The sequence below is a fragment of the Pavona decussata genome, unplaced genomic scaffold (assembly GCF_977016875.1).
Source record: "Pavona decussata unplaced genomic scaffold, jaPavDecu1.1 SCAFFOLD_137, whole genome shotgun sequence".
NCBI lineage: Eukaryota > Metazoa > Cnidaria > Anthozoa > Scleractinia > Agariciidae > Pavona > Pavona decussata.
In genome coordinates this window covers 876,820-902,720 of record NW_028145550.1, presented here as the reverse complement: position 1 = coordinate 902,720, position 25,901 = coordinate 876,820, and the positions used below count along the sequence as shown (strand labels likewise).

The following is a 25,901-nucleotide window of genomic DNA, read 5'->3' as shown; positions in this document are numbered from 1 at the left end:
TGCTTTTTGTTGCTTAATTATCTCTGAAAAATGCGTGGTTTCCCCCAATTTTCGTTTAGCCCTTGCTAAGATCTGCTTTTTCCGCATAGTCATAAACCGCGCAAAAATACTGCGGTATTAGTAGGCACCGTCCTTAAAGTATGGATCTTCAATCTGTTATCTTTGAACCAGTCAGACCTATATTGCACAACTCCTTGTAAGGCAGCCTGTATCAGCACTACTGGAACTGATAAGCTAAACTTAAAGGCTTTTAGCAAGACTATGGTAAAGGTTTCAACAGTTGCTTCAACATGCGCTCAACACTTTGTTGAACCAAATGTCGGGGGCGTTTGAACAGGTCGTTCAACTTTGTTGAAAGTGCAAAAAAAATGTTGAAAGCTTGTTGAGAGTGTGTTGAATCAAATTTAAATTGGTTTAAAGTTTCATTTGACATCGCTTCAACATTTTCCTTTGTTCTTGGAAATGTTGAACGGCGTTGAAACCGTGTGAACACTCCGTTCATCTAACATTTGCCCAACATCCGTTGAACTTTTGTTGAACGAATGTTGGTCAAATGTTGAAAAAGTTTAAATGGGCCTTAAGTGACGTTTTGGGCTAATTTTTCGTTTTGCTCAAAATTGCCTGAATTTTTGTACATGACCTTCAATTTAGTCAAAGAACATTTAGTATTCTGTGGCTTTAATCGCTGTTCTGGGCTTACAAACAAAGATACAGTCTTATCCATACCATGGCAGGCCTGGGAGCTGATCACTTGAAAGATGGCCTTAGGAATCACTGATGGTACTCCATGTGTTGTCAAAACATGCTGGGAAGAATATTCAAGAAGTACAAGTTATCTGTTGTTATTTTGGGAAATTTCTTCAGGTTTTCTACAGACAAAACGTGTGAACCAAACACCCTGCAAACTTTGATTAAACCTATGCCAGTTATTGTAGCAAGCCCATTGATTAAGAGCTCAAACTGCAGCAACTGTAAGAAAGGAGAAAAAAAGCCGAGGTTTATGCTTGCTCTTTTTGAAGGTTTATTTTCGGAGAGGGTTTAATTGCATATACCGTAAACTGCCGCTTATAAGCCTCCCCCCCCCCCCCCGGTTATCTCCCTGTAAACCAAAAAATACATCAGATTATAAGCCCCCTCCTCCCCGGATAAGTTGAAGTTAGTTCGTGTTGTTAGTTTTTGTTTTGTTCCAAATATTGACGTTGCTTAATTGAAAACGCGTGAATGAAAAGCGTATTTTGATCAACACTGCTATAGCTCATTTCGAAACGATTTTTTATTCCGGTTATATAATAAGTCCCGTCGGATATAAGCCCCTCCGTTTATAAGCCCATCTAAAACCCCTTATGAAGTTGTATAAGCCCAGGCATTATAAGCGGCAGTTCCCGGTATTTTATAACAGAAAACTTTGTATCTCAAAATTGATTGGATTTGACCATAAAACAACTTATTTGCGGGAGAGGTTTATATCGGAAGAATTTAGTGTCCCAGGATTTTACAGTACATATGTAGGTGGCTGATAAAAGGAGGTGTGTCCAAGCAGAGGTTTACAGTCATGTAACTGCAAGTGCGCGTACTGACCGATGCAGAATTATGCCAAACTGAGATACTAGGTGTCAGAATAATTGAAGCAACGTGAAAATTATTCTCAAGACCTTGATTATATTTGACTACCGTGATGTGGTTTGGGCCGGCTTAAACAAAAGCCTTTCTGGTAGACTCGATAGCCTCCATAATCAAGCAGCGCGGATTATTACTCAAAGTGACCGGGAAACAAGGTCAGCTGATATCTTAAAAATGCTGAAGTGAGACACCCTTGGAGTTTGATGTCAACATTATACTGCAGTCCTGATACATAAAATCGTAAATAAGGAGGCTCCAGAATACATCACTGAAGCATTTACCCTGATTCGTAACGGCAGTGCCTACAACCTTGGAAGTTCTAGTCGTAAATTAGCCCTACAGAAACCTAATACTGAGTACTTAAAAAAGAGCTTTTGTTATCGTGGCGCCAAATTATGGAATTCTCTTCGTCTTATAAAAACAAAGGCAAAGCATTCCATGGAATCATTCAGGAAAACTTTACGCCTACTTGGTCTCCAGAGTTCGTACTAACATTTTACTTGTATTCTATAACATTTTTTTTAACAGTATGCTGTAATCAATTGAGTTTAAAGACACCTGCACACGGCCTTCTCAGAAAACAATTCATTTGTAATTGAAGAAACTCCGTGTTGAAATAAACAACTGTCTGTCTTCAAAAACCATCATTTCCAAATTCCAATTCGATCTGGAGCTTGTCCCCATACTGTAAAGCGCATTTGATCGTCTCGTCATTGAATTATGCGCTATAAAAATTTACAACTAAAATTTTTTTCCGTTCAAGTTATGATGATTCAAAACTATAACAAATTAATTATTAGAACTGTGACAAGGTTAGATAAAACTTACTTCGAGATGCTCTCTGATTAGCCCCTGAATAAGTTAAAATAGAAAAAGAATGCATAGTAAATAACTGGCCTCGCTCCCTGCCATTACCTAAACCAGGTAAAATAGAATCATTGGAATAATTAATTATGTACAGAATGTGTAATTTTTTTAAATAACGAAATGAAGGAAATAGAAACTATCATAATGGATGCCACATTAGGGGAGGGGGGGACCTCAAGGCTTAGAAACTTCTTAAACGTAGCAAAACCATTACACTGCAATTTTCATGTCAAATCCAGATACCAAGCAATAAGAATTCCAGCTCAATATTAAGTCACTTGTGATAGCATTGCACAAGACTCTATGCTTACCCTTAATTTTAGTTAAGGTAGTTTCAGACATGAGGGGTGGGGGGGGGGGGGTAAGCTAATTTTCGTGACCCAGTGATCCGCCTTTTTTGCCGTCCATGAATCGTGATGTACTGATAAACCGTTCTGTGAATCGTGACTGAAGTGCACTCCGTGAAACGAGAACTGCTAAAATCCTTGATTGTGAATGGTGAATACACTGATATTTCATAAAATAAATTGTTTTTTTGTACCGTGAATGGCCTCCGATCGCTTGGCTTCAACTTCAGTGACACTTCAGTGTGCTCAGTGGTCTTCCTTTTAGCTCTTTGTTTGCCGAATTATTTTAAGTTTTGTGACCCGTGAAATGCAAAACCTCGTGACGAGACCTCCCCTCCCCTTGCTCCCCACCCCTCTCCCCTCACACATGACGTGACCATAATGCTAGGAGGGCCACCAAAAATGAATAGTTTTCACCAAGTCAGGCTAATCTTGTACATTACCTTCACTTTGCTGATGGCAACAGAAGGTCTTCCACGTTTGACCTCAGACACCTCGCGCTCCACTAATACAGATGGCACACCATGAACAGAGATGGACGTCTCTTCAGAAGCTTGCGAAGACTCGCTGATCATAAAACGTACTCCGATCCTCTCTATTTCAGTTTGAAATGTTTTCAAGAGTCGAACCTCTTCTGGAAACAAGGCAAACTCCAAGGGAGGGGAGACTGGGGAAGATTTGATTTGAGGTTTGCCATGCGAGGAAATATCTTCAAAGAGTTCTATGAGAATCAAAGAGGATTAAGTTGAGGAAAATGACAAATGGTTTAAAATAATAGAGGGGTTTTCAATCGAGCGTCGTAAAACAAAAACAGTTATTACTCTGGCAAGCCCAATGAACCAATCAGAATTCGAAGCAAATACATGTAACGGGCGCCAAGCGCGGGAAAACGCGTGCGAGCGAGGCACGATTGGTTTGGGTTTTACATCTCATTGGTTGAGAAAGTGGCGCGAGTTTTAACAACCAATCACAGAGTGTTGTAATGCAAAACCAAAGCAAAAACACAATAATTTTATTAATTTCGACACTCAATTGAAAACCGCTCTAACGATACTAGTAACTTTTTCTGGATTTGTAATTTTTCCATTGTAAGACACATGTTCACCTCCTATTCTTTGGGAATGGGAAACGGGAATGGGAATTTTAGTGGATTCCACGGGGTGGCTCTTCCATCCACTGTTTCCAGGTCGAATTAGAATTTGGAAATGTTGGTTTTTTGTGGAGAGAGAAAACCGGAGTACCAGGAGAAAAACCCTCGGAACAGGGACGAGAACCAACAACAAACTCAACCCACATATGACGCCGAGACCGGGAATCGAACCCGGGGCCACATTGGTGGAAGGCGAGCGCTCTCACCACTGCGCATCCCTACTCCCTCCCTCCTTTGACAAATTACAGGAATTGTAAAACGACAGTAGCCTTGACTGTGCTATGAACAGTATTGTATGCAGCCAACTTGCAATTGTCAGCCCTCCATCAGTTAAATGGATGGTTAATGATCAACAAATTTAACAATTTAAGAGAAAAGCAAGACACGTGATCTTTCCCTGCATGCCAGAGAACTTTAAGGACGCTGCCTACTTATACAGAAGTATTTTGCGCGGTTTATGACTATTCGGAAAAAAGCAGATCTTAGCAAGGGCTATTGGAATCCAAAAAGAAAATTGGAGGTAACCACGCAAAGAAATACGTTCCACACTTCCCCAGTTTTAGCTTGCATTTCAGAATTTGTGCACTTAACCTTAGTAGGTATTAAAAGTATGTGTACCAAGGCTAATTTACTAGGACGTTGCCCCTGCTTTAATATGGACTGGAAATTTCATATGATCAAATCCTTTCAAATTCAGCCTTCAGGCAAAAAGCAAATATGCATCTACATGTACTTTGAATGCACAAAATCTGCACTGCATTATTACTAAAACTGGGCAAGTTTGGAGTATATTTCTGACTTTTGGCCAAAAATGGGATATATACATGTACGCCCCCTTTGAAGAAAACATTTCAACGTAAACAACCAATTTTCATTTACATATACAGTCGACTCCCGATAACTCGAACCTTCAAGGGAAATTGAAAAAGGCTCAAGTTATCGGGAGTTTGAGTTATCAAAGGTAAAATTGTATAGAAAATGACCTGAAGGGAAAGGAAAATTGCTTCGAGTTAGCGAAGGTTCGTGTTATCGGGAGTAGACCTACCTGACTGAAGATGCTCTAATCGGACACGCTCATGAGCGGCATGCTGATCTACTAAAACCAGCAAATCATCTTCTTCCCCTGAAAATAAACAGAGACTTTTGTTCCCTGAATCTCACAAGACAACTGGTACTGCTAATAGGCCACAGATTCACAAGACCAGTGTAATATTACCACACTATAAAAAGGAGCCACAAAGTTAAAACTTGGAAGTAACAGAGGTTTTAGCAGCATTCCACCGTCATTACGGTACTTCAAAGCGTTAGGATAGCTGTCCATCCTTTCCAGCATGCAACAGTTAATGAATATGAAGTTGCAACACTTCAGCATAACATTCACAAAACAAGGGTCCATAGTTTCTTTTCCAGGTGGATCTTAGTCCACTGGCAGAGTATGACATTTACAGTACATGTACTTAAAACCATTAAAGCACTTACAGTGATCAGCATCAAATTTCTCCTTGCAATATCAATGAAGAAGAAGTAAGGATATGATCACTCTTGAAAGGTTGAATTTTCTTCATGTTTTAATAACTTCTCCCCAGTACTTTTTATAAGAAAAGTAAGGGGAGAAGGCAGTAGAATTTGTTCTTTGACATTAGGGATTAAAGGGTTAACAGTATTTGAAAGATCAAATCCCCAGGGAGCCTACAGGTATATTTATGAGCCTACATGTATAGATATTTATTTAGTGATGAGGATGTGCCAATGAGGCCAAATTTATTATTAGACCCCAAAAAAGCCTGGTTAGGATAAAAGGTGAAGACAAAAAAGCCCAATCTTCCACAACATAACTCAGAAAAGTCCCTTTCCTTGACATAAAATGGGAACACTCGATTTTGCTTTTAGTCAAACCACCCAAAAATCCTTTCCAAACTCTTTCAGCAAAAAAAAAATCACAAAGTTTTCAAAACCAAAAAAAGTCCTCAGATCGCTTTAGAATTAATTTGAAACCCAAGAAAGGCCTTAATGTTTGCACATCCCCATATACCCAATATACCCAAGCACCCCACCTTGACCAAATCACCGCGTCTCTTACCCTCTTGTGAGAGTACACCCACAATAAACTTATCATCCAGCTGCCGCAATACTTTCATGCCCGCCAGCATGTCTTTGGTGAAGTGATATGGATGGACCGCATTATGAACTGATATCTGATTCTTAACACAACCACCAGCTTTGTTCACCATCAAAATGTCCTGCAAGGAGACAATTACAAGTCCCAAATGCTTCAGGTCACTTGAGAGTCAATGACACTGAATGATGAGACCATCATCATTCCATGTGACTGGAATTATCTACCTCAGGATGGTGCCTACTTTTGTTACTGCGCATAAGTTCTGCGCAGATGGAGATACTCGGGTTTCCTATGGGTGGTGCCTACTAATCCAGGGATATTATTTTTGCGCAGTTTAAAACTGTGCAGGGAAAGCAGAACTTAACAACTGCTCTTGCTATCTATTAAAAAGAAAATTGGGGGTAATCATGCATTTTTCAGAGATAATAAAGCTTCAATTTGGAAAAAAACTCCATACATTGCTTTGTAATTTATGACATTTTAGAATAATTGTTGCTTAATTATCTCTAAAAAAATGCATGGTTACCCACAATTTTCTTTTTGGATTCCAATAACCCTTGCTAAGATATGCTTCTCCCACATAGTCATAAACCAGGCAAAAATACTTTTTCTATTGGTAGGCACCATCCTCAAATGCAAGATTTTTCAGAAACTCTCCAAACCTAGGTCTTGTTCTCTTGATTTGCATTTTTGATCTTTGTTTTCTGTCCAGCACGACAGTAGCCTACAGTGCAGGCGTATTTTGTCGCGAGAGTGCACATTTTCGTATTAGGCCGCCATCTTGGATTTGGTAACTGTGGAGGATTGGGGCGAGGAAAAATGGGCAACCCCTCCCTGCTTGCACTCCAGTGCCATACAATTTTTATTAGCCAAAACTGAACATTAATTGATTATCAGTCTGTGGCTACATGTAGTTGACTACCAATAGTCTTGAGCCCTGCCTGGGTCCATTTCTCAAAACACCTGAACAGACACAAAAGTATTTTACGTGTATTGCAAGGTTCTAGTAACTGATGGTAATTTTTCATGCAAACTAGCCCAGTGTGTTGTCAAGTTTTCAACAATTTGTCTTGAAAGACTACTATTTTGTGGACACTGTACACATGAAAATAGTTTTTTGGGGCCTGAGATGTTTTTGAACAGCAGTTTTAACAAAATTAAAGGTGCTGCATATTAAATCAACCCATCAGGGGGAGTGGGAATAGTGTTAAACTTCAGGCCTCAAGTTCAAATGACTTATCGTTAAACATTCTTCCAAAAGACTTCTGTCCTTCAGTTTTGACCTAAACTTCTCTGTAACATTAGCTTAAAATTAGCTTTCAAAACTGCTTTTAAAACGGCCAAGATGAAAACCTCAGAACTTTATTAAGTTAAAGTGAATTAGCTTTTGAACAACTAGGCCTAGATAGATGCGCAGACAACCTGGGGTCAAAGTGCAACTTACATTAAAGAAACTGTACATGAGCATTGTCTGGTAAACCAATAAGGTTATTATAAAGAGAAATGAAGTAACCATCATTACTGATTAGGAGGACAACCAGGCTATGGAGCTTACCTTTTCCGGTGCTGTAAACACAGGATTCTGCCAGCTTTCAAGCATCTCTGCCACGCTTTTCCCAGTAAGGTCAAACAGATTCTGTTCATAGGCTTTCAATTGGTCAGCATCAGCCCACTTGCATAGCTTCTCCTCAGTTTCTTGACTCTGCTGGTGTTCCTGGTACAGAATGGCCAACTGAGATGCACCTACAGTAAGAGAAAAACATCAATAGGTTGGTTCCCTTGAGCCGCATATGAAGTATTCTCTTGAATAAATAATTTAGCTGTAAAATCGCTATTGTCATTAGTGCTAGCAGCACAACATTCATTTGTACCCTTCACATCACATTGCCGCAATTACAATAGGCCATTTCCGAGTTGCTGTGAACCTCATTATGAAAGCGAGGCTAAGCGTAAAACTTTTCAATGAAAATTAATTTTGTTTGCATATGAATAAAAAACTAATTTTCATAACGAAAACTTTGCACTTAGCCTGGCTTTCATAATGAAATTCAAAGCAACTTAAGTTAAACTCACACTTGTGTTTCCTAAAACATCTGCTGAACTCTTAAACCCTTTAAGCCCTAACAGTGATCAGCATCCAATTTCTCCTTGTATTATCAATGCTTATTCATCCCATGAAGTCATGAGAATTAAGGACATGATCATCTAAGGTGAATTTTCTTGACATTCTTATACCTTCTCCCCAGTACTTTTATAAGAAAAGTATGGAGACAAGATAGGAGAATTATTTTGTTCTTTGATATTAGGGCTTAAAGGGTTAAGTCTGAACAGTGACCAGCACCTAATATCTCCTGATAACACCACTACTTTATCAAACATATGCAAAGGTCATAAACATGAAGGAAAATAATGATCACCAAAGATAAACGGTTTTGTCAATTGATATTTAAAAAAATTATTCCAAGCAGTACCATATTTAAAAATAGGCATGCATTGCATACGTGTGAGAAGTGCTGTGCATGCGCTGTGGACCTGTTTGTTTACGGACACTCACTCACTCTTACATGCCAGACGACATAGTGGGTAGAGCGCTATAAAGTGCACTACCCACAACAAAAAAGTAATATAAAGCAAACATTGCAGGGCATGTTATGCATTTTGAGAGTGGGATGTAAAAAGTTGAAGTCTTAACTGCAAATTACCTTGAGAACACAGAACACTATCCTTGTTAACACAAACAGACGCTTGCTGTTTTCTATCTTCCCGGGGAAGCCATGGAGTACAAGAAAATGACAAATGAGAGGCAACTGGGTGTGGCACATGCTGAGGATGGTCACTTTCTTCTCCATCATTTCCAGACTCGTGCACTGTGGAGCAATCATCATCCTCCACATTCAATCTGCTTGGTGGTTCAAATGAAGAGTGACCTGTCCGGGGGTTAATGAAGAGATTTCTACCCAGTGATGCATCAAATGTACAATACCAGTTCTTGCTCAAAAGGGATTTTCTGTCATGTGCATCAGAATTGTTCCCTAGAAAAATAATTTACCAAATTAGAGATAAATCACACTTATCTTATTTATTACAGATGGATTTCTTATTTATTTTTTGCAGATAATTACTGGGTCTTACAAGGGGATATTTTCATAAGCTAACATAGTTGTTTGTTCCATTTGAATAATTTTCAGTTCAATATTAAATTCTAAGAAACAGAAGAGATAGTGCAGCCCAAAAGATCCTCCATACACTAGGAAAAACTAGTTAATATACACTAGTCTTACAGTGTGTATGACTAACAAATGTGTAAGGACCTGATATTTATATACAAATACAGATACCCAGGGAAATCTAACTTTGGAGTATCTATTTTGGCCACAGTCTCAACACAATGTGCATCATTGAGGAGCAAAATTAATATTAACATTAAGCTTTCTAAGGTTGGCAACCAAACGTTTGTATCTAAGCTAGCAATCATCTTTCTGGTGAAGTTGCCAAAAAGGAAATTTAGAAATAACTGGGTGAGCACTTATGGCTTAACCTGTTATTTGTATCTAAATGTTTGGTTTTATCAAAAGAGTTGATAGCTAAAGGTAATTTGGCCACTCTGACTGTAAAGAGATCTAAGTGCTGACGTTTCAAGTGTGAGCTTTTTGTCAGGCAAACACACAGGGCTAACGATCAAACGTCAGCACTCGAATCCCTTTACAGCAGCCAAATTATAATAATAATAATAATAATAATAATAATAATAATAATAATAATAATAATAATAATAATAATAATTTAATAATAATAATAATAATAATAATAGCCGTTTATTCAACAACTCAAGCCCTTATCAACTCTGTTGAGAAACCAAACATTCATTTCCACTTCCCGCCAACGCAGCACCACAGTTGAATGCAATAGACAGGGAAGAGAATACTTACTAGTAATTAGTAATATTGCTTTACCACAAGGGGGGGGGGGGGGGGAGAGAGGCTAGGATATAGTTAGCCACTGGTTGGGATACAGCCTAAAGAGTTTCCATGATAACGGAAACCCAAGGGCACCAATACAGTAACCAGGCAGTCAACTTAACATTATTTTAGCCTTTCAGCTACTGCCTCTCACTACAGTAAGATGGATACCTTTTCAAGGCACATAATTTGTAGACGCCATCGGTTTGGCTGGTGACATTTTCACTTGTTTGTCTGTGACTTAACTCTCTTAAAGGCAGACAGCTCTCTAAGGAGGTCAAACAGATCTGGTCATGAAGCTGTCTGTCTTTGAGAATGCTGACTGCACTACATGTACATATATCTCAGAAATTATGCTTGCAAGACACCATCCATTTTCAAGCAACATTACTATAATTTCTAGCAGTTTTGGTGGTGAATCATATGCAATTTGACTCTAATGTAAGTCAAAGGAAGCTGTTTTACCTGCAACTAAACAAGGTTCTAACTTTGACCCTGGTGATGCTACACACTGGCTTTTCATTGCAGCAACACTTTCTTTCTCAAGCCACTCATTTATGGCCCTTCCTTGTTCATCGCTGTTTGAAAGCACAATGTTCCCCTTAGCAGGTTGATTCTGTTTGTTGTTTAAACCTGACAAGCACACCTGGTGTATAGAATCACTTGCTTCTTGCTGATTACCAGAAAATGAAGCAGCCAAGTCACAAGGATCCCCATACGATGCAGTCACCTCAAGACTGGAATCACTATTGTCAATACCACTATTTCCCTTGGTGGAATCCAATGAATTGTCTGGATGATTAGAAACAGGTGCTCCAGCAATAAAATCACTGTAGAAGGTTGTTGATGACTCGCTGCTGCAATTATTATCAGCCAGTTCTTGCAGAATTTGGTCGCTGCATGCAACACTGTGTGCACTGCTTTTACCATCCTGAACATCACAGGATTGTCTGGAAAGATTCCTGTTGTATCTAGCCCTTCTTTTGCAGTTCCCTTGTAAAGTGATGAGTCTCCTATTCTTTTTCGTCACCTCAAAACATGATGCAGAAGTTTCTTTACAAATCTGAGGTCTTTTCCTTGCATAAACATTTTGCAGTGTTATAGGGCAAGGAGAAGTGAATGTTGACACCACTTTGGCTACTGACTCATTAGTCTTTTTGCTTGATGCACCAGTGTTTCCTGGCCTTGTGAGAAAAGACTTTTGAGGAGAACCACTTTTTTCTTGGAGATTGTCAAGATTTTGAGCCTGCAAATCCTTTTCCTTAACAAAAGACACTGCTGAATCACAGACTCTTCTATTTTCAGGAAAAGAATTATTACTGACGTTCTCATTTGAGAATGCTTTCGGAATCAACAAATTCCTTGCCACACTACCGTCAGCATTTTCTCTAGAGTGATAAGAAGAATCCTTGGAGTCACTAAGAATCCAATGATTGTTTTTTGATGGTGCAAGGACCAGACCTTCAGATGTACTATCTACCTCATAGGAACATTCTCCAGAAGCTTTGACAGAGTTTGATGCAGTAACAGTGGTCCTGCTAGCTGTGCTAAAACATGTTGTCCAATCATTTACTTGTTTGCTGTAGCTTCTTTCTAAGGGTTTACTTCCAATTTCACCACGGCAACTTGAGGTTGAACTTTCCACATTTTTACTATCTGATGAAGAAGCTGATTTTTCCACAAACTGTAAAGACTCATCCTTTGATATAGAATTAGAATATTTATTAGAACAACTTTGATGTCCGGGCACTGTAGAACCAATGCCATGACACAATGTACCACCTTCAACTGTGCCCTTGTTGTTAACGCTGTCTTTGAGTTTCCCATCAGAATGACATAAAATAGAAAGTTCTTCATCACAAGATGTCTTATTCTGACATCTGCCATTTCCTGTTTCAGCCTTTTTTGGCCTGGAAACAGTTGAGGAATGCAAACTTTTCTTCATATTACTAGTTTCAATCTCTCTTCTGTACTCAAACGCGTCAAGACTGGGGTGGCATGACCCCTCCATAAATCCTTCATTCTCATTATCACCACTAAATTTTGTCGAGTTAGGTGACTGTTCACTGTTAGAAATCAAGTTGTGTCGAATCAAAAAGTCCTCAACACATCTCTGTACGCAATACAGAACATTGTCCCAGTCTTTGAATTCAATCAAAGTCTTTGCTGGCTCAAGGCAAATGTCATATTCAGTGACAAGACACTCTACATTTAGTACAAAAATACCGTGCTTGTCCACAGTCTTCATATTTTGGGGACTAGTTGCTTTAAACTGATACCCTTCAGACCTTGTGCTGTCCATTTCAGGTGCAGGGAGCTTTCTCAAAAGCTCTGATTTCCCGAGAATGTTATTAACAAATTTGTGAATCTTTGTCTTCAATAAAAGACGGCCATTGACAAAAATAAATTGCAAACTTTTACTATGATGTGTGTCAGTTGAAATGAACCCGGAGACTTTGAAATTCTTGTACTCAAATTGCACTTGTTGTAGGCCTTTGGATCTGTTGTTCCCAAACAGCTGGGAGAATGTGGACAAAGGAGACTTGCAAACGTGAGTTTGGAGACATTTTGCACCTGTTGAATCATTTATCAACAAAAATGCAGTCTTGGGTTGAATAAGAGCGATTGATGCAATTCTGTGGCGAATACGTTCAAAGTCGACGGTTTCTAGGATCGATTTTCGCCTTACGGGAAGGTTTGCAAAAATATTATGAACGGTGACAGTTGTTCCAGGGCTTGTTCTAGGAAATTTAGATTCTGCAAGTTCCAAAACTTGCGCATTTCGAAAGAGTTTGCAGTAAGTTTGATAAGAAGATCTGTGGCGAGTAACTATTTCAAGTATATCGCAAATCTTGCGCACACTGGCAAGCGCTTCACCTCTGAATCCGTAGAAATTCAGATGATCTAGGTCTTTGAGAACGTGGCATTTACTGCTCGAGTACCTCTCGCCAACACGCTTCAGATCCTCAAATGCGATTCCACTGCCATTATCGGAGACTTGGATCTTGAAATTTTGAATGTCTATTCGCACTGTCACGGTGGAAGCACCGGCGTCTAAACTGTTCAAAACAAGCTCTTCCACGCATTGCGTCAAGTTTGTGATTGCAACTCCTGACCTCAAATGGGATCGCACTTCTTCCTGCAAAGGACGGATCATTCCCAATTGATTGAAGTAATTGCTTGTTTTTACACAGCATCAACCGTTCACTTGGTTTCGATTGCCCCATTTTCTTCTGTGAAATAAGAAAACTTTCAATGAAAACAATTTCAAGAGTAGCGCCATATTTGAAACACTTTCGCCGGATAACCCACCATCCTTTGCGGTACGCCAAAAACAAGACGTTTCGTGATCGTTACATGACATAACGACGACAGCCATCTTCTTTTCTTGCAAGCAGGAAAGACGCTGAAAAGTGAGCTTCATGTTCATGTTTTCTGGAAGATGTTCTCTCAGTTAGGTTTTAGGATACAGTTCCTTTACTAATTTCCTCTTTTTTTTTTTACTTGCAGTGGCAAAAGCAAAAACAAAGTAAGTGTGTAACAATATTAATTAACGCTAATTTAATATCAACGGGTCCTTATCTGCTGCATGTGTTGGCCAGATTGCTGATTACTGGTATTTTGACAAAATCGAAGAAGATCGCTAATAATGTAGGATCTGTTAGCCATCCATTCATTTCAGTACATCATGATGCGGTCTCCATCAGTGTATACATTGTCAGGGATGCTAACCTCTGGAGATCTGAAATCTTGAGATTTTTTCTTTTGACCCCCCCCCCCCCCCCCCGCCCAATTCGTCTCCCAAAGTGGCCCAAATCGACCCAGCCCCTCCCCCACGTAAAAGAAGATTGACCTTCCCAAATTTTTCCGCAAAATCGCCACTATTCATTCAGTTTCTATAATATCAGTAACAGATTGGTTGAACAATATGCAAAAATTCACCCAGGATTCAGTCAGATATGAAAATTTGGTGGAAATTGGGCAAATTAGTTACTGTGACTTTCAATAACATGCGGACTCTGAAGTTCAAGATCCAACCAACCAACGTTGCCATCAATCAGCTCAGCAGACCTGTTTGGCCCTGTCCAGACTAGGTGCGCTGTACCAGAGCTTCACTAAATCGTGTCCCATGGACTGGGAATGAGCCTTTGCTCAGGACAATGCTAGGGACGTCGCAAATGCCTCAAAGAGTTGTTTATTTCTCACTTCTGAAGTATTTCCTACGTCACAGCTTTGTAATACGATTGTTTTGGCCGTGGGTAAGATGGAGACACTTTTAGGCGCCAAATTTAAAACTTTCGGTCCGATTTATTCTGCGTAGTGAATGTTTTACCGCCTAAAACCTACATATTAAGAATCAGAAAATAATAAACTATCATATTAGAACAAGAAATTTTTTACTTCATAGGCACTTTAAACAGAGATCAAAAGAATGTGACTTGGACAGTATTTATAAATTTATTCAGATTTCATTGTCATTCTCTGCTTGATTATGACATTCGAACATCAAAATGCCACCACAGGTTAATTGTTATTTATATTTTAGTGTTTTAATTGCTCTTTTGTTTCCTTCTACAGAAGACTGATTGTTAGGCTTGTCAGCATGGCTGGGACAGGTTACTATTACATGATGACAAGGAGCAGACTCAAAACTCGTCCACTGGAGTTCATGAAATATGACCCCGTTGGTAGGTTCATTAACCCTTTAACCCCTAATATCAAAGAACAAGAAGTAGTGTACCTTTGTGTCTGATATTATATTCATTTGTCTCCTCTACAGTGAACAAGCATGTGCTTTTTGTGGAGCAAAAGGTCAAGAAGGGAAAATAGTCAAGAACATGAAGCTCTCGCCATGATCAAAACAAAGACAATGTAATTTAAAAGACAAGCTGTAAAGAACGAAGGAATTTTGTAACCAAGTCATGCGCGCCTACACTGTGCAGATAGCCATCATGAAGAGACCACAGACAACAAGATTTGTAAAACCAAGAAAATGTTTGAACTGTGTTCTCCTTCCCTTCTGACATGTACAAGTCATGTAAATACATAGTTCTACAATGCTTTACTCTCGGCTGCTACAGTGTAATTGTAGGTGTGAATTTCATACTCAACTAGCAGCTTTTTCCAACGCCTTTGTCCGATAAAAGTTCACCCTTCAAGTTATGGATGTACTGGTACTTCCAAAGAATGAAATTAAACTTTCTTAGAGAACATGAGAACAGTTGTTTTACTGGATGTTTGTTTGACTGCAGGTTAAAATCACTTAATATCAGTTTGATGCCTTTATCCATTGCCTTGTGCATGTTCTAAATGAACCCAACATCACCCAACTCTTAGGCTTGGTTAGTGATTTCAACACAATAGAAGCTTGTATGGTCACAAGACCTTGGTGATCTTCCAAGCTTTCATCAAGCAAGACTAATACAAATGATCAGACTAGTATTTGTAAACCAAACCAGCAAAGAGAAACTGTCATGAGAAGTCTCCATGAAAACGAAATTTAAAGAAAGTCCAGTAAACAAACTTGTCGTGCACATGTAATCTGAAGAGTAAACAGTTCTCTGAGAACAAAGCTTCAGGAAAGCTGTGGGCTTTGAGAGCCAAATAATGGCTTCTGTGTAAACTATAAATTAAATATCGTCATTGAAATATTTTGCTGCAAGCATGCTTTGGAGCCGACATCACTCGCATCACTTTTCAACAAGTATGTTTTCTGTTTCATCCCACTCAAATAACCCTGTTCAAATGACAACTAAGAAATACTACTTTTAAGGTGCTGTTACACTGGCAATTTTTCTTGAAACTTGCCTCGTAATTTCGGGATGCCACAAGTTGTTAGCTAGTGTAACATGCCCTGAAATGATCTTGTCTTGTTGCCACAATCCTTGTGAGAAGTAGAAGTCAGTTCTACTTTGTGCAATGGTGACTGCAGCAGCAGAAATCATGCGAGACATGTTCATTTCAGGGTATATAACTATACAACATTTCATGCAACTTGTGTCACAAAGGTGCACTGAAATTTCAAGACAAGTAACTGTTGCAAGAAAATTAAAATTGCCTACTGTAGAATAACAGTGCCTTTAGGTGCAGCATATTGCATTATGTTACACATTTCAACTGAGAGCAGGAAAGTAAAAACATTTCATAGAATATAACATCATATATTGCAATTTCATACCAATATACCGTGCAAGAGAAAAAGAAGCCATCAAATCGTCTTCTGGGCGTTCTTTAAAATGAAGTCAGCTACAACTAGCAACATTTTTGTTGGAAGTTTCTTTTTCTTTTTTTTTTTCATAAAATAATAAATTATTATTCCACTTGCTTTTCTTGGATATGAGATGATTGTAGCCAACTCAGAGCTATCCATCACCTCATACTGTCGTAATGCATGCTCATGGAATAACCCTTATTAATAAAATATTTTGTAATAATAATAATTACATTCTTATGGGGCACATTTGCATTACATTTACTATAATACGCCATTTCCGAGTTGCTTTGAACCTCATTGTGAAAGCGAGGTTAAGTGCAAAGCTTTTGTTATGAAAATTAGTTTTCATTCGTGCGCAAACAAATCTAATTTTCATATGAAAAGTTTTGCACTTAGCCTCGCTTTCATAGTGAGGTTCACAGCAACTCGGAAATGGCCTATTAGAGATTTCTTTAAAGGCAAAACCTATTTAAAACCAAATGAGAAAAAAAAGTTCTGAAATGGTGGCTGACAGAAACATCCTCAAAAAAAGAATTCAAAGTCTTAAATTTGGCTTTAAATGACTGCGTACACTGTACATGTAGTCTTTGCTAGTTTTACGTCCTCTGGAATTAAGTAAATCCATATTTTCTGGGCCACAAAAGTGAAGGCTCAGTCACCATAGGTGTCAGATTTACCCGTCGTAAACAATGAACACTTAGTGGATCTTAAAGATCAGTACGACGAAGAATATTCCAGAAAAAAAACTAATAAGCATTATCATACACATTTACTTACATGCCAATCAACTTTACAAAAAATAATATTTATCCTTCTTACATGTCATTCCAACAATAGATCTTACAAGATCCAGTTGGGAAACAAAATTGCCAATGTTTGTTAATAAACATTCATAGTACAAATATCCATGATAATATAATTATTTGTATGGGGTGGATTCCCAAGAGAAACAAGGGACAACAAAAGGTGAGCAGAAGAAGCGATAAAATGACATTTTTTTTTATTGCAGGGGCTGGGCAAGATCTGAAAATGTTGAAGACTTATTTTGGTAATAGTGAACAGAAAAAGAGGTGGAGATGAAAGGTTCAGGAGTTCAAAGGGTACAAGATGCAAGAACATCAGACCTTGCATCTTCTCCTCTACCTAGGGTGGCAATTTTAGGGAAAAAAAGTCTATTCCCTGCAACAGCCATGAAGTTTGTCACAAACAAACCTTTTTCAACCAATATTTGCATCAACAAAAATAAAACACTCCATAAGCTGCTTTACATGCCAATTGAAAATTACATAATTCACAGAGATATTTATTTATTAATTTTTTGGGAATGGCTAAATATGAGATTCATGTCGAAGACATTCTGCTTCTTGGAACATGGTCGCTAAAGAGAGTAGGACACAGTTCATTTCTGTTAGGGTAGCTTGTCTGTGTTCCAGCAGCCAGCACAGAAGCTCTGGCAATTTCGCCTGATCTCCGAACAATTTCTTCAAATGGAAGCTTCTTGAATTTTGCCATATAAAATGCCATTGCTCCAATAAAGGCATCCCCAGCTCCCTAGAAAAAGAAATTTCAAAGAACAAATTCTCCTATATCTTGTCTCCATACTTTGCTTATAAAAGTACTGTAGAGAAGTTAAGAAAATATCAAGAAAATTCACCTTGGGTGATCATATCCTTAATTCTCATGACCTCAGGCGATGAATAACAATTGATATTACAAGGAAAATTTGGTGCTGATCACTGTTAGGGTTTAAAACAAGAATTTCCACTATAAATAAAGGACATTCTGAAAGCTTGCCCCTCCGCTCTTTCACACCTATCCCGGTGTAAAATGTAAATAATATTGTGATGCTGTTGAGCTATAGCAAGTTGTTGTGTCAAGCATTCTCTGCCATAAAATTTGACAACATCACCACTGTGACAGCAATATAAGACATCAGTTTCTAATTCAGTCAACAGGGTATATTCCAAAACTAAGCTGATTTTATCACTAAGGGTCGTAGATAAGGAGACACATTGTTTGCCAGTTTTTTACGCTCTGATGGTTAATTGCAACTGATGGTGAGAATGGCCAGACCAGGCCCTTTTCATACTGGAATTTCCTGTTTAAGGTTACTTATTTATAATTAGTCAACATTTACTTGCATAGTACATATTTCAGCCTTTAAGAAAACAAATGACCAGTCTGTATATATCAAACAGGCTTTTCTCAAGCCAGAAATTGAAACTGGGCATCCAACAAACATGGCCTCATAAACTTTTTAAAAGATCAGGTGAAAAGTCTTCACTGAGTATGTTTCAAAAAGAGGCTACCACTGGATGCTTGAATGCCCTTCTGGGTAGACCCTTGTGCCAAAGTAAAACTGATTTAGAGAAATTTGGATTAAAATTTTATTAGGCAAAATCTTCACTCATACCCTTCTCATACTGAGCCATTCAAATACATCCACTTAGTTTTTGCAAATGTAAACCCTGGCATCTGAACTTACAGTAGTGTCGACAGGTTCTGCAGGTGTGACAGGCACATGTTTCGGCATGGGATTCTCTTGTGTTCCAATGACAGAGCCTTTACCACCTAGCGTTATCACTGCTCGGCCTGCGCCCCGTTCCAATATCATGATTACAGCTTTTTCTGCATCTTCTATTGTTTTTACTGATAACCCAGTTAATAGTTCAGCCTGAAAAGAAAGTGAAGGGAAGATTCAGGGAGGATGTCCACAAATGCATGATTTAGTTCTCCTGTTTAAGTATAAAACCGGAACTGTTACCAGTAACTTTGGACGTTTCATTCAAACTGCCACTTGGCAGTATAGAACCCGTAATTTTCATCAAGCCAACTTTCTAGGCACAATCAGGAATACGATTGTAACAGCTACTTTCCTAGGACTGTTAAGTTGTGGAACAGCTTACCTAATGTACTTAAGTCTAGCCAGGATCTCTTGTGGTTTAGAGTCCATCTTAACGATCACTTTAGAGGACTATTACAAACTTATAGTCCACCATGATTTGTCAACTATTTTATATATTACGCAGTCTAATTAATTCTATGCGATAATTTTTTTTTAGCCTGGGGGATACGTTACAATTGGGGCTCTGCACTGTTCGTCTCTCCAGTCACGCCACAGCATTGTAATTCTTCTTTTTCTAATCTCATTCGTCAATTTATGTATTTATTTCCTTGTGACGAATTACAATAAACTAAACTAAACTAAACACTCTTTGGGTATGGCGATGAAGAAAACTTTTAAGGATACCCTATACCTTCAGAGGTGTCTCGCGTATAAGCAATGTAGCGCGTCCAGTTTAAACTGTAGATACCAAAACCGCTATATCAAATTAAAGCTTATAGAGCTGGCTATGAAAATATACCAATAACTTTAACATAAAATGAATTGTCGAATTTTTCACGACCTCTAAATGTGAGGGTCCGAATCAACTTTGTAAAGCTACAAGTCAAAGCGAATTTTGTTTTTCACTAATTAAAAGTTAATTTGCTCCTCAGTTTCCGGACCCAAAGCGCTAAAAAAATGTGTCTGCATTTTGCCATATTTAATTGCAATGAAAAGTTATAGAGCATTTTAGAAATAGGATGAAAAAAATGTGGAGTGATCGTCCAAAAATCCCTCTCAAAGAAAAAATGTTTTGAAAGAAAAAATTCGCAGACACATTTTTGTTGTTCATATATGTTAATCTAGCTACTGTCCAAATTTGAAGGCAAACGAACAAATTCCTTTTGAGTTTTAGCTCTTTAAAGTGGCTCCTCCAAGTAAAAAATTTGAATCGAGAAATCAGCGCTAAGAATTCGGCAATTCATTTTATTTCAAAATTCTTAGTTTAGTTTGATAGCCAGCACTGTAAGCTTTAATTTGATATAAGTGTTTAGGTATCTACAGTTTACACTGGACGTGCTACATCGCTTGGACGCGAGACACCTCTGAAGGTATAGGGTAACCTTAAGTGCATAGACTGGAAGGTTATTAAATTGAGATTCTAATCTACACATCAACAACAGCAACAACAGCTTTTATTATTATTCACTACAACAATTTAGTACATTAATTATTGGGGGAAAAAATGTGGACCTGCAGGTAGCTTTTGACCTATTTGAGAGGGGCTCAAAGAAGAAGGGGATCAGACAAAAGAATAAAAAAAATCAGGTAACTCAAGAAGCACTCTGACTAGGGTTAATCAGTATGATTGATGTGATTTTTAAAATTGTGCTATGTACAGGATAATGGAATGGTACAAATTGCTAATTATTGAGAAAAGCAAGAATGTATTCAGCTTTAATTTCTCAAGACTCAACTTGTGACTTTTTAGAAAACTGTTGACAATACTGGTAATCTTACTACTACTAATAACGGTAGACAAATTAAGAAATCATTTGATGACGTGATGATGACGATGATGATGATGTATTGAGCCTCTTTACTTGGGGTGCGGCTCATATGCAAATGTAAGCATGAGCCCTACCTCACTTTCATTGGCACAGAAGACATCGCTAAGTCTGTAATAATAGCAATCCAACCACGACAAAGCTGGGGCAGGATTGAATATTGTTTGTACTAGAAGCAAAAAACAAAACCATTCAACATAACACACAAACTTCCAAGAACAGCAAACATGCATTATAGCACATTTGCTACATGTAACTAATTTTTTCCTTCTGGCACTATTTGGTCTAGTAAAAAGAAAGACTTTCTATTGACGGAATTAAAGTGTCCAATTTTTGCTGCATGCTTCCTGTTGCTGATACAATACCGGTTTACAGTCCCAAATTTCAAGACTTGATTTTAGTGATGGCGCAGTGGTGCACTTTCAGCCTGAAGATCAAAGGGTCACTGGTTCAAGGCTACTGTAGGTTGGTCTTTTCATCACTGAGCAGTTTCCTTACACAAGAAAAATTTGCCCACATTGTCGCCCTTCACCCAGTTGTATAAATGGGTACCAACGACATACTGCTGAGGGGTGGGGAGTAACATTACTCCTGGTTGCTTCATGCTATAAAAACTGGGTTAAGCTTTGGCAATGTGGACCACTTAGGTTCAGATAATCGATACATACATGTAGTACTGAATGTTACATTACCTCCTGCCTTCTTTGCAGTTGAAAGGGTGTAATGTGTAACTTCAGGATTTATTTCCAGTTGACAGACACAAACTGATGATGATGCTATTACAGACTTTGCGTTTCTAACATCATCCTCAGACAGAATTTCATTTGCTCCACTTACAATGACTATGGAATTTTCGCCTAGAAAAATAAAAATATAAATAAATTATAAATTTAAGCTAACTTCTACACCAGTCACAAAAGAGAAGGCTGTAAGCAAAAATTAATTAAAAGCACCAACTTTCTTTTGACAAAAATATACAATAGGTCATATCAACCTTCTTGTAGCCCTGGAGGAGGAGGAAGGTACTCCTTTAAATTATAGCTACGTTGTATGGTATGATTTTTGAGCTGTTTTGGTCTGAAAACAGGACTGAATAAGACTGAATTTATATTTAATTTATTAGCTTTAACAGATTTGAAAAAACATTTCCATTCGTTAGGTGGACAGGAGTTCTCATTATAATTAAGTTTCAAACATGAAAGGCCTGCGATATTATTTCAGTGCTACCTTTTCAAATAGAATTTTGGAAAAATAGAACCTTTGCCTTTCTTCTTACAAAAGGGAGAGGGGTAATAATATTCATGCAGTTATAATAATAATTGTACTTGTAGATACCATTTGCATTGACAGAAATTGGAGCAACTCCAGTGGAAGCCTCCTTTGTGACACCCACATGATCTGTGGAGGGAATAATGAAAAGTCAGTAACAATGGCCAACAATAAAGGTTGAACAATCAATGCCTACGATAAAAAGGTCAAATTTTATAATAATATTTTAATGAAGACAATCACCAAAAGGTCAAAAAATGGAAGGCAAACAAACAAAAGGTTAGCCCTTTAATCAAGCCCTAACAGTGATCAGCATCAAATTTCCCTTGTTATATCAATGCTTATTCAACCCTTGAGGTCATGAGAATTAAGGATATGATCACCCAAGGTGACTTTTCATGATATCTTAATACCTTCTCCCCAGACCTTTTATAAGAAAAGTATGGGGACAAGATAGGAGAATTTGTTCTTTGATATTGGGGGTTAAAGGGTTAACAATGAAAGGACAGAAATGGAAGGACAACAAACAAAAGGTTAACAATGAAAGGTCAATATTAACTGTACAGAGGTTCAACACTGGAAGGATAACAGTGAAAATCTACAGCACAAAACTAGCTAGCACGACTGCTCTTCCTGTACAGTCATAAATGGCAAAAAAGCCTGTATTAGGAGGTAGTGTCCTCAATTGCAGGTGCGGACATCTTTATGAACAGTGAAAGTTTAAAAGTGAAAGGTCACGGTAACAGCGAGTGCAAATTGGCATTCACGTCTACTGTCTAAATTTTGAAAAAATTTTCTGCTTGTTTTTGTTTTGTTTCTTGTTGCTGTTTTGCTAAGCCAACGAGTATCTGGGATTCCACCTATTTTGCATAGGAACCCAGCCATGAGTAACCCATGTTACCAGAGTTTACAATCAAAACAACAAAATTAAAGAATATGTATTACTAGCTATCTCATACCTGTGTTTACTCCATTTTGTTTAAAATTTTCAATGTATCTCTCTCCAAACGAATCATCACCAACCTACACAAAAAATGTAAGCTATAAAAACTGGGGTAAGGAGACCCACATAAATTCCTAGTACAGATATCAATGGAATTAACTTTCGAGTCTGTGAATGCAGTCCTGCCAACACTGGTTACCATTCAAAATTAATAATTATTGTAAAAGTTCTGAATATCAGTTCCCTTTGTTACAGTTTATAAATTAAATGAATGATTGTATAATATGGTTCGAACTTTAAGAATTCTATGGATTAACATGAAAGCAACTAAGGAGCACTTCATTGTAACACCATTACACAGTACAAGGTGGATGCTATTTGAATTAAAACCACTAAACAGCACTTCTTCTGAGGTGTTCCTTACTGTGCAAAATAGCTCTGACCATTCAAATCCAAGGGAGACAGCGGCAGGAGGGGGGGGGTGGTGTACTCAGTTTTATTAGTGACGGGGGTGGGAGTGAGATCAAGTTGTTAGACCCAAAAAAAGACCTATTAGGCTGAAACTGGACCCAAAAAAATCCAATGGCTCAGAACTTAAACAAAAAAGGCTATTCTTCCCTGCATGAGGCCCTAACAACGATTTCCTGCTAAAATCTAAATTTTGGCAAGTTTCCATGTCAAATGGAAAAGCAAAGGAAATAAGGCTCCAAACTTGCAATCTCATCGGTTGATCAAAAAACGCACTTGGTAGCGCAAAAAGACAACAAATTAGAAAGGGAAATTTTCTGCAAATGGAAAGGTCATCCATTTGTTCCAGAAAATTTCTGTTTGATCGGCGTGTACCATTAATATTTACATTTCAACTGGTTGAACAAAAAAATTTGGCTTAGTAGAAAGCGTCCCTGGCATTCTAACCCTTATCCCAGGATTCAAGTGTAAGCTATGATCAATTCAAGTAGTAGGTCCTTCACCATAACGGTTGTTGTTGTCAGTACTGTTTAATATTCTATAGAATGTTTCTTTTGGTAACTTTTGAGCCACCTCGGGATGAAATTCTTATATTTTTGATTCTTCATCTCCATGATCACCATCATCATTCAAACAATTTAAGCTACTCAGCAGTATTTTCTGATGCAGAGTTTGTTTTCCTTTTTTTTCCATCAAGTGTACTGTTGCTTTTGGAAATTTGTCAAATTTAAATGCCAGCTAAATAATTTGAATAATTTGTTAAACCAACCACTTTAGAAAGGTCACATAAAAAATTCATCCCAATTATGGTACTTATAAACAGCCTCAGGGAAAATTTATTGCAACCGTCACGACAAGTCTTTAATTTGTTAACTACAGTAATTCTGCACTAACTTTTACATGCAAAATATCAATTCTAAAACTGAATAACTAAGGGTTTCCTCCAAGCAAAAGACAGGCAATTAACAAACTTGACACTTGATATACTTTAGTTAGCACTTAGTTGTTGAACATTTCAAACGAGCTAAGCTGAGTTCTTGAAGAGTCTGCAGCACTGTTTAACATTGAGGAATCACCCCTGTTACTTATCTTGTCTACTTTGGTGCCACTCAATCTAATGGAACAATTTTGGATGTTTAAATCTTGAAATCAGACTTTACTTTTGAAAAAAGCAACAGGCATTTTCCCTGTCCTAGTGTCTATCCATACAACAGCTGACCCAAATATATTTACATTTCAATGAATAATTGATTAAAATCGGTCGAGACATGATACCTCGAAATAATTTAATTATATATGATGAATGGAGTAGTAATTAAGCTTAAAAACTACGGCGAGGAAAGGGAAATTGTTTTAATGTACACTGAAGACATTTCTCTCCTCGGGAACATTCTTAACAATTGATATTGTTCAGAAAACGGGAATTTAATTAAGGCACCAGTTCACTAGAATTTGTTACCACTGATTAAATCGATTAGGGTCAATAGTAACATTGTGCAGAGTAATGTCTCGCTGAATTTTTTAATGTTCATTCCTTCCTCTAATTTAAATTTCACTTCCTAGTTAAAAAATCGTTCAGGGGAAGAATGAAAATTTCCGCTGAATTGTTTTAAGCTCAAGTGTTGTATTAATCACCTTGATCGATCTATACTTTTCCGTAATCGTACCATGGACAGTTTTTTCCGTTAGCTCTGTGTCCCAGCTCATTATAATCACAGCAGATCTACAGTACATATGAAACACGTAAAGAAGACTAACACGATGGGATGATTCTCTTCTATTTTCTTAAGAATTTGAGACGGTCACTACAAAATGCGAGCCTCTTCATCAACTAACCATTTTCGAAGTAAACGCTGTTTGATATACTTACATGTATATTGCTTGCACAAATATAAAAGGCGATTGTATTTTCATTTGCATAGGATTCTTATTAGCGCAAGTAGAAGCCTGGAATTATTAGCAAAAAACTGAAAAAACAGAACAAATTAAGCCCCCCACACAAATATATTCCACCGCTAGTCTGCTCCAGATAAAACTCACAGCAGCACCGAACGCAACTTCTGTGAGATAAAAAATAACTTTCACGTCGTTTTCTGGGAACAAGTTCACTTACTTTAGCAACCATCGCAGTTTTTGCGCCTAGTCGAGCTGCCATCACGCATTGATTGGCTCCTTTTCCACCGAAGCCCATCGAGAATTTTGTCCCATGTATGGTTTCGCCTGCCTTGGGAAGCCGCGGAACATAGCTGAAAATGACAAAAATATAATCGTTATGTCCAGTAATTTAAGCCAGTTATGTACCGACATATTAACTTCGTTTCTTAAGCTAACCTCACGAGGTCAGTCATGCAGGATCCGACAACAACGACATCATATTTCACACCGTCTCCCGCCATTTTGATTTCGAAAGAGCCGGTTTCTGGATGGGCAGGAGAGGGGCAGTCACAACCGGAAATCTAGAGGGAAAGTACATTCAGAGAGGAGACTGGATACAACCGGAACCTATTTTTCAACCGGAAACAAGCGACTAATGGATGAGACCGCTGACTTACT

General features: G+C 38.0%; 3 protein-coding genes across 20 annotated transcripts in view; 1 reads left to right on the top strand and 2 right to left on the bottom strand.

The window, feature by feature from the left end:
- LOC146467196 (DNA mismatch repair protein Mlh3-like) overlaps positions 1-13,355 on the bottom strand; it is a 121,641-nt gene extending 108,286 nt beyond the window's left edge. For 13 of the 18 annotated variants that reach the window (XM_085126278.1, XM_085126280.1, XM_085126282.1 and 10 more), the window contains exons 1-8: positions 10,528-13,355; positions 8,806-9,135; positions 7,659-7,846; positions 6,065-6,224; positions 5,030-5,107; positions 3,278-3,555; positions 2,449-2,472; positions 727-805 (exon numbers count right to left, since the gene is read on the bottom strand). In XM_085126278.1, coding sequence (XP_084982404.1) covers positions 727-805; positions 2,449-2,472; positions 3,278-3,555; positions 5,030-5,107; positions 6,065-6,224; positions 7,659-7,846; positions 8,806-9,135; positions 10,528-13,219 — 3,829 coding nt within the window. In that variant the 5' untranslated portion in view covers positions 13,220-13,355. Of the gene's footprint in view, positions 1-726; positions 970-2,448; positions 2,473-3,277; positions 3,556-5,029; positions 5,108-6,064; positions 6,225-7,658; positions 7,847-8,805; positions 9,136-10,527 lie in introns of all 18 variants that reach the window. The other 5 variants (XR_014867838.1, XR_014867840.1, XR_014867839.1 and 2 more) reach the window with 1 other exon arrangement.
- A 72-nt stretch (positions 13,356-13,427) lies between these two features.
- On the top strand, positions 13,428-15,281 carry LOC146467195 (large ribosomal subunit protein bL33m-like). The gene is made up of 4 exons (XM_085126072.1): positions 13,428-13,475; positions 13,573-13,591; positions 14,641-14,750; positions 14,843-15,281. Coding segments are annotated over exons 1-4 (180 nt in total). The 5' UTR covers positions 13,428-13,474; the 3' UTR covers positions 14,893-15,281.
- A 1,517-nt stretch (positions 15,282-16,798) lies between these two features.
- LOC146467194 (ribokinase-like) lies at positions 16,799-25,798 on the bottom strand. The gene is made up of 8 exons (XM_085126071.1): positions 25,680-25,798; positions 25,462-25,594; positions 22,897-22,960; positions 22,004-22,066; positions 21,361-21,525; positions 20,746-20,837; positions 18,762-18,950; positions 16,799-17,827 (listed from the first exon to the last, which is right to left on the bottom strand). Exons 1-8 carry the CDS (start codon positions 25,742-25,744, stop codon positions 17,618-17,620), a joined length of 981 nt encoding a protein of 326 aa, XP_084982197.1. The 5' UTR covers positions 25,745-25,798; the 3' UTR covers positions 16,799-17,617.
- Between the last annotated feature and the right edge of the window lie 103 nt (positions 25,799-25,901).